The sequence below is a fragment of the Thamnophis sirtalis genome, unplaced genomic scaffold (genome assembly GCF_051295495.1).
Source record: "Thamnophis sirtalis isolate CommonGarterSnake01/CBP01778 unplaced genomic scaffold, rThaSir2_p1.2 scaffold_4, whole genome shotgun sequence".
Classification (NCBI taxonomy): Eukaryota; Metazoa; Chordata; class Lepidosauria; order Squamata; family Natricidae; genus Thamnophis; species Thamnophis sirtalis.
In genome coordinates, this window is record NW_028261384.1 from 63,226,105 (window position 1) to 63,241,993 (window position 15,889).

Consider the following 15,889-nt stretch of genomic DNA (forward strand, 5'->3'; position numbering starts at 1 on the left):
GTATATTGTTGGGTGACTGGAATGGCGTGATCGACACCAAAAGAGATAAGAAGACAGCTTGCCCGAACACCAAATTTCGAGCTAAGTTACCCAAACCCTTTTTTGACATGCTGGACGATTTTGAATTGCGAGACGCTTGGCGCGAGAGGCATGCAGAAGAATATGACTTTACCTTTTTTTCCAATAGACATCAATCTCTTTCAAGGATTGATTTTATACTAATTACAAATGATTTACTTTGTAGGGTGAAGAAGACAAAGATTATGGCGAGAGTTCTTTCAGACCATAATCCAGTCTGGATGGAATTGGGAAGGGTAGCCCAGGCAAGAAGGTCCTGGAGGTTGAATGAAAATTTATTTAGATATGAAAAGTATGTTAATGATTGTAAAAAATTGCTATCGGAATATTTTGTTCTCAATATGAACAAGGGTACATCTTTGGAATATGTATGGGATGCAAGCAAAGCGTATATGAGAGGAGTATTAATGAATATAAACAAAATACATAGACATAAACAAGGGCAAAAACGAAAAGAATTGGAAGAGGAAATTAAAGGGAAAGAGTCAGAATTAACATTGAATCCAGGAGATACAAAGATTAGGGAAACAATTGCTATATTAAAATCTCAGTTTGATATGCTGATCTCTGACCAGGTAGCTACTAGTTTATTATATGCTAAACATAATACTTTCTGCAATGCAAATAAACCCGGTAGGTGGTTGGCTTATCAGATTAGAAAAAAAAGGAAAGCTCGAAATGTATTCAAATTGTGTCACAGAGGGAAGGAAGTGTTTCAACAGGAAGAGATTCAAAAGGTATTTCGGGAATTTTTTACAGAGTTGTATAAAGGGGATAAAATTAAGGACGGAGATATAGACAAATACCTAGATAAAGAGAAAATCCCCCTAGTTAGAGAAGAACATAGGCATAAGCTGAATCAACCTATAACCTCTGGGGAAATTTTGCAGGCAATTAAACAATTAAAGTTAGGGAAAGCACCAGGCACAGATGGTTTAACAGCTGTTTATTATAAAAATCTACAGTTAGAAATGGTAGAACCCCTCAGAGAACTATTCAATAAAATTCAATCGGGAGGGAAAGTGCCTCCTTCGTGGAAGACTGCGTTCATATCGTTGATACCCAAAGAAGACCAAGACCTTACCCAACCAAAAAATTACAGACCTATTTCATTACTTAATGTAGATTATAAAATTTTTACTAAAATATTAGCAAATAGGCTAATGGGGGTAATTCAACAACTGATACATACCGATCAAACTGGTTTTATACAGGGCAGACAGATGAAGGACAACGTTAGATTAATTATCAACGCTTTAGAATACCTGGGAAAGAACAATCAAATCCCGGCCGCATTCATATTTTTGGATGCGGAGAAAGCCTTTGATCGAGTTAATTGGCAATTCCTGCTGAAGACATTGCAAAAAATGCAGATAGGAGATGGCTTTTTACGGTCAATTGGTGCAATATATCAGCAGCAAACAGCCCAGATCATTGTCAATGGAAGTTTGACAGACTCCTTTCAAATTGAAAAAGGTACAAGACAGGGCTGTCCTCTGTCCCCATTATTGTTTATTATAACTTTGGAAATACTGTTGAATAAGATACGGGGCCTAGGCGGTCTAAAAGGGATTAAAATTAGACAGCAAGAATATAGAGTCCGTGCATTTGCGGATGATCTGGTTATAATATTGGAACAACCGCAGGAAACTAGTAGGGTATTATTGAATACGATCAATCAATATGGTCAAGTCTCGGGATTTAAAATAAATCTAGGAAAAACCAAAATAATAGCTATAAATATGACTATCAAACAGAAGGAAGAACTGGGGGCGATGCTAAGATGTGAGGTAGTTAAAAAAGTTAAATATCTTGGAGTTAATATCTTAATCTCAAATGGGAAATTATACAAGTATAATTATGAATCACTTTGGCATAGTACACAGTTGGAGTTGAAAAGGTGGGAAAAACTGCATTTGTCCTTGCTGGGTAGAATAGCGGCAGTAAAAATGAACATTTTACCAAAATTTTTATTTCTTTTTCAAATGTTACCAATACTTAAAAGAGATGCGAATCTTTTAGAATGGCAAAAGGGTATCAACAAATTTGTGTGGGCAGGAAAGAAGCCGAGGGTAAAGATGAAAATAATGCAAGATGTACGTGAAAGAGGAGGATTGAAATTACCTAACTTAAAATTATACTATGACGCAGTGGCACTATCTGCAATTAGTGATTGGATTCATCTAACTAATGACAGAATTTTGAATATCGAGGGATATGACTTGTTATATGGTTGGCATGCTTACTTGTTATTTAACAAAAAAACGGATAAGAAATTTAAAAATCACATCTTAAGAAATGCTTTATTGCGGGTTTGGAAAAAATATCAACATAAATTAAATGATAAAGTGCCCATGTGGGCAATTCCTAGACATGCAATTGAAAATATGAATGTAGAACAAAAACACGATAGAACCACCTATAGACAACTTCTTATCTCAGAAAGAGGGGTGATGGAACTAAAATCTTTAGAGGTACTTAAAGAAGAGAAGGTAGTTCAAACGTGGTTTCAGTATGGTCAACTACAGGCTAGGTGGAAAACAGATCAAAAAATTGGCTTTGTAAAAGTTGAGGATAATTTGTTTAAACAAATAAGAGATCAAAGCTCAATGCATATAAAGAGGATATATAATGTATTAGTACAGATGGATTCTGAAACGGAACTGATTAAGGATTGTATGATAAAATGGGCTCAGAATATCGAGGAACCAATAATGCTTGAAACATGGGAAAGAATCTGGGTAAGAAATGTGAAATTTACACAAGCACAAAACTTGAGAGAAAATTTTTATAAGATGTTTTATAGATGGCACCTAGATCCTAAAAAGCTTGCCTCTATGTATCCAAATGTTCAACCTAAATGTTGGAGATGTGGTTCTTGTGATGCTACATATTTTCATATATGGTGGACATGTCGTAATGTCAAGGCATTTTGGATAAAAATATGGTGGATCCTGCAAAACATCTTTAAAAGAAGGATAAAATTTACCCCCCAGTTGTTTTTACTGGGTATATGTATTGATTTTACAGCAGCAGAGACTAATTTGGTTCTGTATTTAATAACGGCAGCAAGACTCTTGGTGGCACAGTATTGGAAGAAGAAAGATTTACCTACAATTCAAGAATGGACTTTGAAAGTTATGAACTTAGCCGAAATGGCCAAAATCTCAGCATATCTCAAAGAACATTCAAACGAGAGATATAAACGAGACTAGAAAAAATGGATTGATTACATAAAAAGTAAATATGGGACTAAGAAACTCCAGATAGCTTATGCTTAGTATCAGTAATAATTTAAATTGTTTAAAATTTGGGTAACAGTAAGAAGCTGAGTTCAATGTAGAGATATTTTAGACTGTGATTGTTCAAAAGTTATACCATGTATGGTCTTTGGGAAGTCGGGGGGAGGGAAGGGAGGTGGGGATTTAGGGGGAGGGGGGAGGGGGGAAATACAATATGTGTTAAATTCCATGATTGTATTTGTATACTGTGGCTTATCAATGTTAGTGCGAAAATAGAACAAACCGAATATACTGGAAGGTAATAGATACCGAAGGAAAGAGTCGAGTGAAAGAAGAAGGAGGGTGGAGAGGGTGAGAGAGAGGAGGAGGAGAAGGGAGGGAGGGAATGGAGAGGGAGTGATAGGGTTAGAAAGAAGGGGAGGGGAAGTAGGCGTAGAGGGGTGTGTGAGAAGGAAGAATGAAAGTTGGAGGGGGTTGAAAGAGGGTGTATGGCGGGCCAAGGTGGTATACTGGGTTTGTATTGTAGAGGGCATTTTCTATATGCCCTGATTAAACACAGTGAATATGTGATTGTATAGAATGAAAACATAATAAAAATATATATATATACAAGAGAAGTCCACATAAGACCTATCAAGAAAACATTTAGACTACACATTCTACAAATGGCAAGAGATATTGGACTGCACTATTTCTGGAAGGATACAGGATGATGAAATGAAATGTCACAATAAAATTTAGTTAAATGTATTTAAATTTTGAGTACTATGTATAAGACAAAGTAATAATAGCTATAGCCAAATAAATGATTAATAATGATAATAAATCATTTATATATACTGGATTGATAATATGAAATTTTATACAAACTGTAAGTGAGGATGATGGAGATGATGTTGAAAAACCTTTTTATAAAAGATAAATAATTCTATATAGAATAGAATATAAAGATATAATATCATTTCAGGATGATGTAATGAAATACCATAATATAAATTTACTTCAAATTTAATGTTTCATATAAAAAGGATGTAATAATAACTATGCTTAATGGATGTTTAACAATTATAACAATTTGTATACATGCTTATTAGATTGATGATACTAATAATGGAAAAACATGGAATTGAAAATTATTAGGGAATGTTATCAATGCTAAAATTATAGAATGATTTAAAATAGGATATACAATTTTTTTTATTATTGGATATATTGAAGATGATATAATGAATCATAATATAAATGGATACATATTTAGAATACCTTGTTCAAAATGGAGAAATAGTAGTGATAATCAAACAAATGAAGTATAATAATAATGTATACAAAGATATTTGATTGACAATACCGTGTTTCCCCGAAAATACAACCTGTCTTGAAACTAACGCCTTGCCACATTTTTCGCATGGGCAAAAATATAAGCCCACCCCCGAAAATAAGCCCCCTGGACAAACCCCCCTCCAGCCAGGCAGAGCACCGCTCACCGACCTAGCGATATCCCGAAGGTGCCAAGCTGCGGGAGCCGGGAGGGAAAGGGGCTCACATTGCTTGCCACCTTCGGGATACCACTAGGTTGGGGAGTGGCCAGAGGGGGGAGTTGCTGGGCGGCTGCTCCCTTGCGAGAGGCTCCCAAAGAGCCGGGCACAGCCTTAGGATCAAGCGGCCATGAGGTGACCACGCTCATGAGCAGCTACTCGGCAAACCCCCTCTCCAGCCAGGCAGAGCGCCATTCACTGACCTAGGGGGTATCCCTAAGGCGCCAAGCCACGTGGCGCTCTGCCCATCCCCCAGCTCCCGCGGCTTGGCACATTAGGGATACCCCCTAGGTCAGTGCATTGAGCTCTGCCCAGCTGGAGAGGGGGCTTGCGTGAGCACCTGTTCTGCTCCCAGCAAACATGCCTCCCAGCCTCAACATGCCCTGGGCCAGCTCTCCCTGCAGCAGCCGCCGCCGCACTCTGAACATAACTTCTTCTCTGGCTTCCAAATTCCCAAACTCGGCTGCCGAGTCTTCCAACAGCGGACGCTCTAGGAGTGCACTCTATGGTTGTGGGCTGGCTGCTGGAAGACTCTGCTGGAAGACTCTCTGTCCGGAGGACTCTGTCTGGCAGCCATTACTATTACATTACTATTGGAACTTTCGAGTTTCCCTTTAAGATGTTGATCGTAATGAAACTCTGCTAGTGAAGGGCTAGAATTTATGTTATTCATTTCAGTTACTTTGGAAATGTAGGAAACTCTAGAAATTTCCTTCATATTAAATTGTGTTCTCTGTATCAGCTTTGCTGATGTGTCTGGAGGCGATGTCAGTGACATTGAGCATTTAAGATTTCTTGTGGAAAAAAAAAATCTAGATGATATTTGTTTAGGCTGTACCACTAATGTGTAGAGAAATTATAGTCTCTCTTTCTCTCTCTCTCTCTCTCCCTCCCTCCCTTCTTTTCAATGAGCCCATAGAAGTTGATATTCGAGTTAGTCGAATAAAACTTGTATTTCTCAGTTCTTATTATCTATAGGAATCTGAAGATACCAAGGAGGACCTCTTATATGGCTGATTAACTGCATTTACGGTTGTGCTGGTTTGCTCTAGAATGTTGCATTTATCCAAATTTGCAAATGTTCTTTTGAAATTGGGATTTGTTACTAGGACATAAAGGTGAACATAGTACAAAAGTGACCCACTTCAAAATATACTGAGGTTTTATAATAATCCTAAATCACAATAGTGATTGTGAAAAACCTATGATATGTTAATAGCAGAAAACAATCTTTGTTATGATTTTTTTTTGTCTAGATTTGAATTATAATTTGACGTCTGATGTGGTAAAGAAAGAAAAAGGATACCCAATCAGGGTTTACTTCATCTCTTCTGGAGAAGCAATGGGCCAGATCACAGAACAAATGCAGCTTTCCTATATGCAGAAACAATGCACAAGCTACTTGGCTTTTGTGAAGGTTGGTCCATGTTTGGCTCATGTTATATATACTTTTATATTTCCACTTACCCTAAATTAGGCTGGAGATTATCCCTTGATGAAAATAGATGTGGAATGCATTCAGCTTTCTTTTTCTGAAACAATAAGAAAGCTAAAAATAAGTATCACTCAGTACATGAAAAAATGCAAGGTTGTGTTTTTTAAAATGTGGAAGTTTTCTGTATGGTTATTTAAAGTATTTTAGGGGTTCTGAGATAAAGGAATATCTTCACAATCTGCATCATCTTATGCTCCTCTTTCCATAAGAAAGAAAGAAAAAGTTTGTCTCTACCTGAAAATGTAGAATGTAGCTGAACTAAAAAAAGCTAAAAACATTTTGGATCCCCTCAAAAGGCTAGTGCATTCTTTTATACCAAAGAAGGTATCCTGAAAGACAATGACATGACTCAATTCTGCTTTTGGTTATTGTTGGCTGATTTTGCTCAACAAATATCCTGGCTTTAATTCACTTTCAAATTTTTGCCATATTATATGGCAGAACCAGAAATGCAAACATAATTACTTCATAGAGACAATTGCAGACAATCCAACTCTTTCAAGAAGGGATTTTCCAAGATGCAGAAAAAGAAAAGAATCCCTTTGCTGGCTATCAGCTTCTCTGCCAAATTTAGATAATGTTTTATATAAAGTTTGGGAACTGCATGATGTGAACTGAGGGCCACAGGTTAACCTGCATTAGATAAGAAGGGAACCATCAATTATATCAGAAAGCAGAAATGATGCAATTTTCATACTATTTGTGATGGGGAGCTGTGCGTGGTGCTTTTCTTACACAGCATTAGCTTTATTTTTTCTCTTGTAATTTAAATGATATGGTATTTGCTTGCCTAAATAAAAGTGGGAAAGTAATCAGGATGGCCATCTTGCTTAGCCTGAGTCTCAGTGAAAGAAAATGATGTAGGAAGCATGAAATTATACTGAAAATGCAAAAGAACAAGATGAAGATTCAAGATCTTTCTTTGTATGCCTTTAATAGGTCAAAGAAATATTTGTGGAATATCTGTTTTGATTTTTCAAAGATAATGAAAGTTGCAAGATTACATCTTGGTTTATCACCGGGATCAGAGATTTACTCTTCGAGATTTCAGACTTATGCTGGAGCTCATCTTCAAGGAACTTCTCTCATTGGAATATGTACTTTGGGCTATTCTGGCTATTTGTGTTTATGTGGTGCCTTCCTATCAGCTGATTGGTATCAACCAGTGATGTGCAGTCAGGTGAAGCAAGTGAGGCACAGCCTTACCTCTCATCATGAAAAGAAAAAAAATGTAAAAGGAAGAAATAAATTTACCGTTCAACTAGTCAGGCGAGAGCTTGCGGTGAGGCTGTAGCGAGTTCAGCCCCTCAGGCGAGAGCTGAGGTGAGCTAGTTGCTGCCTTACCGTGGATGACTGCTTAACTGTTTAAAAAAGCCTCTTAAAAAGCGCCCTCTATTGTGAGGCAGGAGAACTGCATGCCTCACCTAGTCTGACTTTTTAGGCTTTTAAGACTCTGCGCTTTTTAGAGGTTTTTTTTAAACAGTTAAGCAGAGTCATCCAGTGAGGCAGCAGCGAGCTCAGCCTCTCAGGCTGGTACTGTATTCTTTTGCTGCCCTTTACATGCAGCCTTTAGTATTTCAGGCTCCCTATCTTTCATTCATCCATCCGCTCCAACAGCTGATAGTTGGGTCTACCCTTGCCAGTCTCCTGGTAGGGCTTCGGTCACATGATAGGAAGCGGAAAGCAAGGGAAAAAGCCGCCTTTAAAACACAGAGAAAGGAGAAGTAGAGATTCTTCCCAGGTCTGTTTGGATCTGTGTGTGTGTGTGTGTGTGTTGGATGCCTTAATCTGGATTGGCGGCCCCTTAAAAGTTCTGTCTCCCATCAAGTTCCTGTACGTGCTCCCAGCTTTTTAAAATTCACCTCTCTTCTTCCTGATGGGTAGTAGTTGTCCTTTTTAGGAATTTCCAAGATGCAGTTGGTTTTGGGGATGGGTGGAACTTAACTCCTTTATAAAAGTTTGTTTTCTCCCCAAAAGTGATTGGGGTGTTGAAAAAGAGAGGGGGGAAAACTACATTCAACTGGAGAAAGAGAAGAAACACCCGACGAGTGAATTGCTCAAGAGGTAAAGCAGATGGTGGGGGGGGGGGAGAGGAAGAGGGCAGCATCCAGGATTTAGAATAGAATAACAGAGTTGGAAAGGATCTTGGAGGTCTTCCAGGTCTCTTGATTGAACAGGGGGTTGGACTAGATGACCTCCAAAGTCCCTTCCAACTCTGTTACTGTTTACTCCAACTGCCTCACCAGCCATAAACATCACTGCACATCACTGGTGTCAACCCACCAACCATCAATACACCAATCAGCCATTAGGAAGGCATAACATAAATATGACTCACCGAATAGCCCAAAGCACATATTCCAGTGAGAGAAGTTCCCTGAAGATGGGCTCCAACATGAGTCTGAAAGTTTTGAAGAATAAATCTCTGGTCCCAGTGACTAAGTCAGATTCAGTCTTACAACAATAAAAGTTCTTCCAAGTATCTTGTATTCTTTAAATTCTCTCTACTGTTCTCGCCTCTTTTGAAGCATGTTCAGCATAAAATAACAGATTATTTTCTTAATATGCATACCTGTAACAATCTCTGTTGTGACTTGACTTAAGATATATTAGCAAAAAAAGTGTATGTGTGTGTGTGTTGTTGTTACTATCCTTTGTTGAAAATATATCTTTGGACTACATATATTCCCAGCAGAACCAGAGTGCAATAGAAACCAAAGAATGGGATTTTTTATGAACTTTCTCTGCTAAAGTAATTTATCCAAGGGAATTCATGTGATAAAATTTCCTGTTTCCGCTCAGTAGTAAGGATTAAAGATCTGTTCTACATCTTTTGGATAGAACATACATTGGATAGAACTAGCTCTAGTTTAGTATGCAACTGGTGTCCTGTTAACACTTGTTGATCAGTGCAATGTAATAAATTCAAACTAAGAGATTATAGGCAATAAAGAGAAATCACATTCTTTGAATCCAGCTACAGGTTGTCCTTGACTTACAGTCATTTGTTTAGTGATTATTCAAAGTTACAAAGTTACAAAGTGCTGAAAAAAGTGTCTTATGACTGTTTTTCACATTATGACAATTGCAGCATCTTCATGATCATGTGATTAAACTATGAATGCTTTGCAGCTGTCTCATATTTATGATGATTGCTGTGTTCTAGGGTCATGTGATCATCTTTTGTGACCTTCTCACAAAGTCAATGGGGAAGCCAGATTCACTTAATGACCATGTTACTAACTTAACAATTGCAGTGATTCACTTAGCAACTTTGGCAAAAAGATGGTAAAATGGGGCAAAATCACTCAACAACTTTCTTCTTTAACAACCGAAATTTTGGGCTCAATTGTCATAAGTCAAGAACTACCTATACTATATTTTCTTAATATGTTCTGTTATATTTAAATAAATAAATTGATCTATCAGCAACATATAAAATGTAGGTAATATTCTACTAACTCTTTAATGAGTGATTACTTAGCAAAATTAGAAATCTCAGTTTTCTAAGATTTAAGCTTTAACTTAAAGCCAATTGTTTTAAGAGAAGATATTACAGATGTTACAGTTTCAAAATATAACACATTTTATTTCCTTAACAACCATGTATGTTATATAAAGTTAGATCTAATAATTTTATTAGGTTCATTATTTTCCTGATTCTTTAGTGGTATTTTCAATGTGTAAGGCAACCTCTGAGTCACAGAACTTTTATAATAGCTCAGATTTCTTATGGCCATTACTGATTGTGCAATAATTACTATTCTGCAAAAAAAAAACAACAACAACATTGATCAACATTTCTATTTAGCTCTTTAAAAAGGGCTTCTATCAGCTTATATATATTTTTATTGGAGAATATCAAACATCAGTTCCAATTCTATGAGGAAAAAAATAGGAATTGGTTTTATGAAAACAAGACTGTACTTGTGTCCGGGTTCCAAATAACATCCAAAATTAAATCAGAGTCCAAGGCAAAGTATTGCTCAAAGTTCCAATTTATTAAGAGAGTCATGTTAGCACATCTGTGGAAACCCGAATCTGAGCTTCCTGGGGTTTCCCCACCCAGTTGAAAGTTCATGATCTTGCCCCTACACCCACAAGTCCATCACATGGTCCAATTTTCCACTGCCATGCTGGCAGTTCCACCCATCCAGTTCCAGTCAGGTGTAGAGGCAAAAGATGACCTTGGCTTCTAGAAAGGAATTTTATTTTGACAACAGCACATTCTACTCCTTACTATTCACCCTCCCAATTCCCCACTAATGAAACAGCATAGTATAATAGAATATTAGTGTGGCAGGCCAAAGATCCCAAAAGGAACGGGCTGCAGGCCTGACAACTTGGAACTGGGAACTCTAGAACTCTAAAAGACTAATATTTTCTCCCTTTCACTTAGGAGCTTATTTGTGACCATACTCTAATTCAGCCTAATCTTATTAGTACTTTCCAAATTTGCTGAAACTGCAGTTCCAGTTGTCCCATTCATCATGCTAACTGGAACAGGATCTTTGCAAGGGAGAATAATAATCACTGGGCTTTTCTGAGGCATGTTGCCAAGTTATTTATTTAAGAAAGTCATGCATGGCCTTTATTTTGGGGATTGAAAGTGCAGTAAATGGAAAGAGGAGAAGGCTCCATCTTTATAATATAGCAATAGCACTTAGACTTACATACTGCTTTACAGTGCTTTAGAGCCCTCTATAAGCGGTTTGCAGAGTCAGCATATTGCCTCCAACAATATGGGTCCTCATTTTACCCACCTCAGAAGGATGGAAGGCTCTCAATAAGAACAGAGGTTAGGTTTTTGTGAATAAAAAACCTAAAATGCTAAAAAAAAAAAGGATGGAAGGCTAAGTCAACCTTGAGACTGGTGAAATTTGAACTGCCAAATTGCAGCACCTGGCATTCAGCAGAATTAGCCTGCAGTATTGCACTCTAATCACTATGCCATCAGGGCTCATTATAATTCAAACAGCAAGCCTCTGAGGAAGTTTTAGATAAGAGTAGTTTAAAATCATCTAAGGAACTCCAAAGTCAAGTAGGAACTTGACATAAAGAGGCAGAAAAATAGTCATCATACCACATAAAAGAAGAACAATCACAAATCCTTTAGACAATCTTACAATCTTCTTATGTTGTAATTTTTCAAAGGCTAGTCATGTATATATATACATATGCATACACACACACAAACACATTTGTCATCCATCTTGCTTCTATCGGTAGTAAAAGCAATAAAACTATGTGAACACAAATATTTAATTGCGATATAAATACAAATTATGACTAAAGGATGTGGAGGAAAGGTATAATATTGAGCCGGCGGGGAGATGAGATCTGCTCAACCACCTCCAGTGTAGGGATTCAACCAGAAGTTCTCCAGCTGGACAGATGAGGGGGTGTGAGCTCTGAAGAGTCTCACATGAACTCTGTCTGATAAAACAATTCCAAGATCCTTTTAGGATCAGAACCTCCCTGTGTATGTGTGTGTGATGAAGGAGCAGTGTCTCATCAGACCCAGAGGGAGTGCAACAGATCCCTCGTAGGTCGGAGATTTGCTCTCTGAATCGGAGGTGGCAGCATGGCAACATGGCTCACATATTGTATTACAGTATGGTATGCTGGTTTAACAGCTGCGGACAGGAAGGCACTACAGAGAGTGATCAATTCGGCACAAGAAATCATTGGTTTCCCTCTGACACCACTGGATGACATCGCCAGATCTTGCTGCTTTAGCAGAGTAAGGAAGATACTCAGAGATGATTCACACCCTGGTCAGTGTCTCTTTGCACTTCTACCATCAGGCAGAAGACATCAAAGTATAGCAAACAGGTTTAAAGATGCTTTCTATCCTTGGGCTGTGAGACTTTTAAATATAACCACAATCACTCCATGCACACACTGGTTTTTTTTCTTTTTCTTTCTTTTTCTGTTTCTGTTATAATTTTGCACCAGTGAGGTTAAAACCTATTTCATTGTATTTAAGTACAATGACAATAAAGATTATACTTATACTTATAAGAAGCTGGCTTCCAGCCAAAGCAATTGAGCAGGAGCGTCCAGAATAAGATGAAAGCCCAGTAAAAAGATCTAATTAACCCACAGTCATAAATCAGAACTTGGAGAAGGCAAAGAACCTTGAGAGTATAAATAATATTAATAGACAGATTTGGATTTTGGCAAAAAGAAAGAAAGAAGGGGGGAAATGGAGGGTTGAATCGCTAGCCCAAAAAGAGCCATTTGCTTGAAACACATGTGGACAGAAATCTGGACAGAAAAAGAGACAGTAGAGAAGTGACAAACCCACTCAAATACAAACTCTAAATTTGGTTTTGGATTTGAAAAGGTTGTGTTTTTAAAAGAGACTACGTGGGTGAGATGAAAATCAAACATATCGAGGAGATTTGCTCCGTTTGAATTTCTTCTAACTAACATATCGTAAGCAACTCCAATTAATGAGAGGTGGAATGTAACAAGGGGAAAAATCAAGAAAAAAGCACTATTTTCTCACTGATAACCTAATCTTGCCTCTGCGACGATCAGAATGTAAACCCTGATCAGGAAGATTTAATTAACCAATTGCCATAAATCAGAACTTTGAAAAGCAGGAGGCAAAGAGAAACATATAGGAATTTGGCTTTATGCAAATTTGTTCCAATTCATATATTTTGAGCAACAATAAACAATGAGAGATGGAAGGTAATAAAGGAAAAATAATAAAATCAAGAACCGGGAAAATACAGTTTTTTCATTAGAGTTTTTTCTCTCTGCAAAGGATCAAGATGGCTCCTGTTTCCCTTCCTTTTTACATTAGTTGAATTAGCTAAATTTAACGTGGACCACAACTTTGACATAAGAACTGTATAATTAACTGCAATTTTGGAAGTGGACATTAAGGAAGAACAAAAGATTAAGATGGCTCCTGTCTTCCTCTCCATAGCAGCTGAACTAGCTAGATTTAAGTGGACCAGAACTCTGAAATAGGAACCGTATAACTAACTGTAACTTTGGAACTGGACATTATGGGTGGAAATTTGAAAAACTACATGAAGTTATTAAAAAATGTGCATAAATCATTAAAATCAAGTCTACATAGAATTTTGAGCTCAGAGAAGCAGGAACTGAAGGAAGAAGTGAAGGATGAAGTGTTGCATACTGATGTGGGAGGGAACACAGGAGCCATGGATAAGCCAGTAGGTGTACTTTATTAGTTACAGAAGAGAGATGACAAGCAATTCAAACGGTTCCAACGGTCACCAGAGTATTTATAGGCAGCAATAGCCAATCAGAGTACGCTAGCAACTGCTCTGTGTTCCCTGATTGGTTGGGACACAGAAGAAGCTGTTGCTAGCCCTTTTGAATATGACAGAACACAAATCATAATATATAACACTCCTTCCCCCCAGCTCAGTTGCCTTTTTGCCCCCTAACTTTACAACAAACAGTTCTAGCTTTAGAATTTTATATTTCTAACATTAAAATTAAATTAATTTTAAAAGCATTACAAAACCAAAATGAACTTTTGCATCTCATTTGAAAACCAGAGTATGGAGGAAGAATGGAGAGGCCAATCAAGCACAGTAATACCACAGTCATTGAACCAGTTTTTGGTGCTTTTTGCAAAAGTTGCTCTCATCAGAAAAGCGGACTTTGGACCACTGAGCAACAGGACTTTGGACCACTGTGCTTCATTAAGACCAGGGTCAGTGCAGCCGTCTACCAGGAGATTTTGGAGCACTTCATGCTTCCTTTCGCAGACAAGCTTTATGGGGATGCTGACTTTATTTTCCAGCTGCCCACACTGCCAAAAGCACCAAAACCTGGTTCAATGACTGGGATTACTGTGCTTGATTGGCCAGCAAACTCATCTGACCTGAACCCCATAGAGAATCTATGGGGCATTGCCAAGAGAAAGATGAGAGACATGAGACCGAACAATGCAGAAGAGCTGAAGGCTGCCATTGAAGCATCCTGGTCTTCCATAACACCTCAGCAATGCCACAGGCTGATCGTTTTCATGCCATGGCGCATTGAGGCAGTAATTGCTGCAAAAGGGGCCCAAACCAAATACTGAGTACATATGCATGCTTATACTGTTCAGAGGTCCGATATTGTGCTATGTACAATCCTTATTTTATTGATTGCATGTAATAATCTAATTTTTTGAGATGGTGGATTTGGGGTTTTCATGAGCTGTACGCCATAATTATCACAATTATGACAAATCATGGCTTGATCTATCTTGCTTTGCATGTAATGAGTCTTATCTCATATATTAGTTTCACCTTTTAAGTTGCATTACTGAAATAAATGAACTTTTGGATGATATTCGAATTTTTCGAGTTTCACCTGTATGTTTATCTCTGTGGTTTGTCTTATATAAGCCTGTGATTTCTTTATGTTCACTCTCTCTCAATGTTGTTTACAGCTCCTGGGCAATAAATAAATAAATAACCAATCAGGTATACTTAGTTCTAAACAAGCATCATAAACCATCCTGTCTTCTGGAGTAGCATGATCATGCATGACTCTTCTTCATATGGCTTATCTTTTGATTTAGAATACAATATTTAATTATTTTTATTTATTTGATTGTTAAATTTATTTGCCACCTTTCTCATCATGGAGCTACTCTAGATGGCTTACAACAATAAAAAAAGAAATGAAAAGAGTGTAGACATAACAGAAGAAAAATAATAGAATTGTAAAATAAATAATGAAAAAGAAAACAATGAAATACGCCAATATGATAACAAAAAGATGAACAGGTGGAGAAGATCAGAGAGCAGGGGGAAGTCTATCAATCCAGCAGCCACCTCCAGCATGGAATTCCCCCTTTTGGTCTGCAAGCCAGGTCTTCAGGTTATTGTGGAAGGATAGGAAGGTGGGGGCAGGTCTTATTCTAAAGAGTAGGATATTCAAAAGAGGTTCCTGAGGCAGAGAAAGCTTTTCTTCTGGATCTCAAATAGAATGGGCTTGTCCAAGCAGGTTCATCAGGTAGCTTGGACTTATGCCATTGAGTGCTTTAGAAGTCATAACTAACATCTTAACAGGCGTAACAAAAGGCATAACATATATTACAATATCACTATCTCTTAGGACTACTGTGATCAAGTCAGGTTGAACTGATTCAGTGTCCCAATCGAGAGAGAGAAAAATCACAAATAAAATCTGTGCATACCACTATGATAATAATATCAGTTTTTGGAAATGTCCATTATCAGTGGAGTTTTTGGAAATGTTCATTCTTAATAGGTCTTCTCCAGGAACCACTTTCCATGGGTGTTTACTCATGTCAGGTTTTATCAGGACCCAATCACCAGCAGCAAATTCAAGAGTTTCTCTCCCTTTTTCTCAAACAGTAGAATTCTTTTTATCATGATGAATAAGGGGTGCATGTTTAGCAGGGGTAGTTTGGAGGACCATGATATTTGCAGGCTTATTTCTATGAGAGGGAGACACTGAGGAGGCTACAACTGTAATCCCAGAGATAGTTGATATGACTATTTTTTGGATCAGAGGAATGAGGCAAGGGA

At 37.6% G+C, this 15,889-nt stretch overlaps 1 protein-coding gene across 1 annotated transcript in view; it reads left to right on the plus strand.

Annotated features, from left to right (window-relative positions):
• ITGA9 (integrin subunit alpha 9) overlaps positions 1–15,889 on the plus strand; it is a 584,270-nt gene that overhangs the window by 161,669 nt on the left and 406,712 nt on the right. Inside the window, exon 15 of the mRNA XM_087713055.1 lies at positions 6,112–6,272. Coding sequence (XP_087569181.1) covers positions 6,112–6,272 — 161 coding nt within the window. The remainder of the gene's footprint in view (positions 1–6,111; positions 6,273–15,889) is intronic.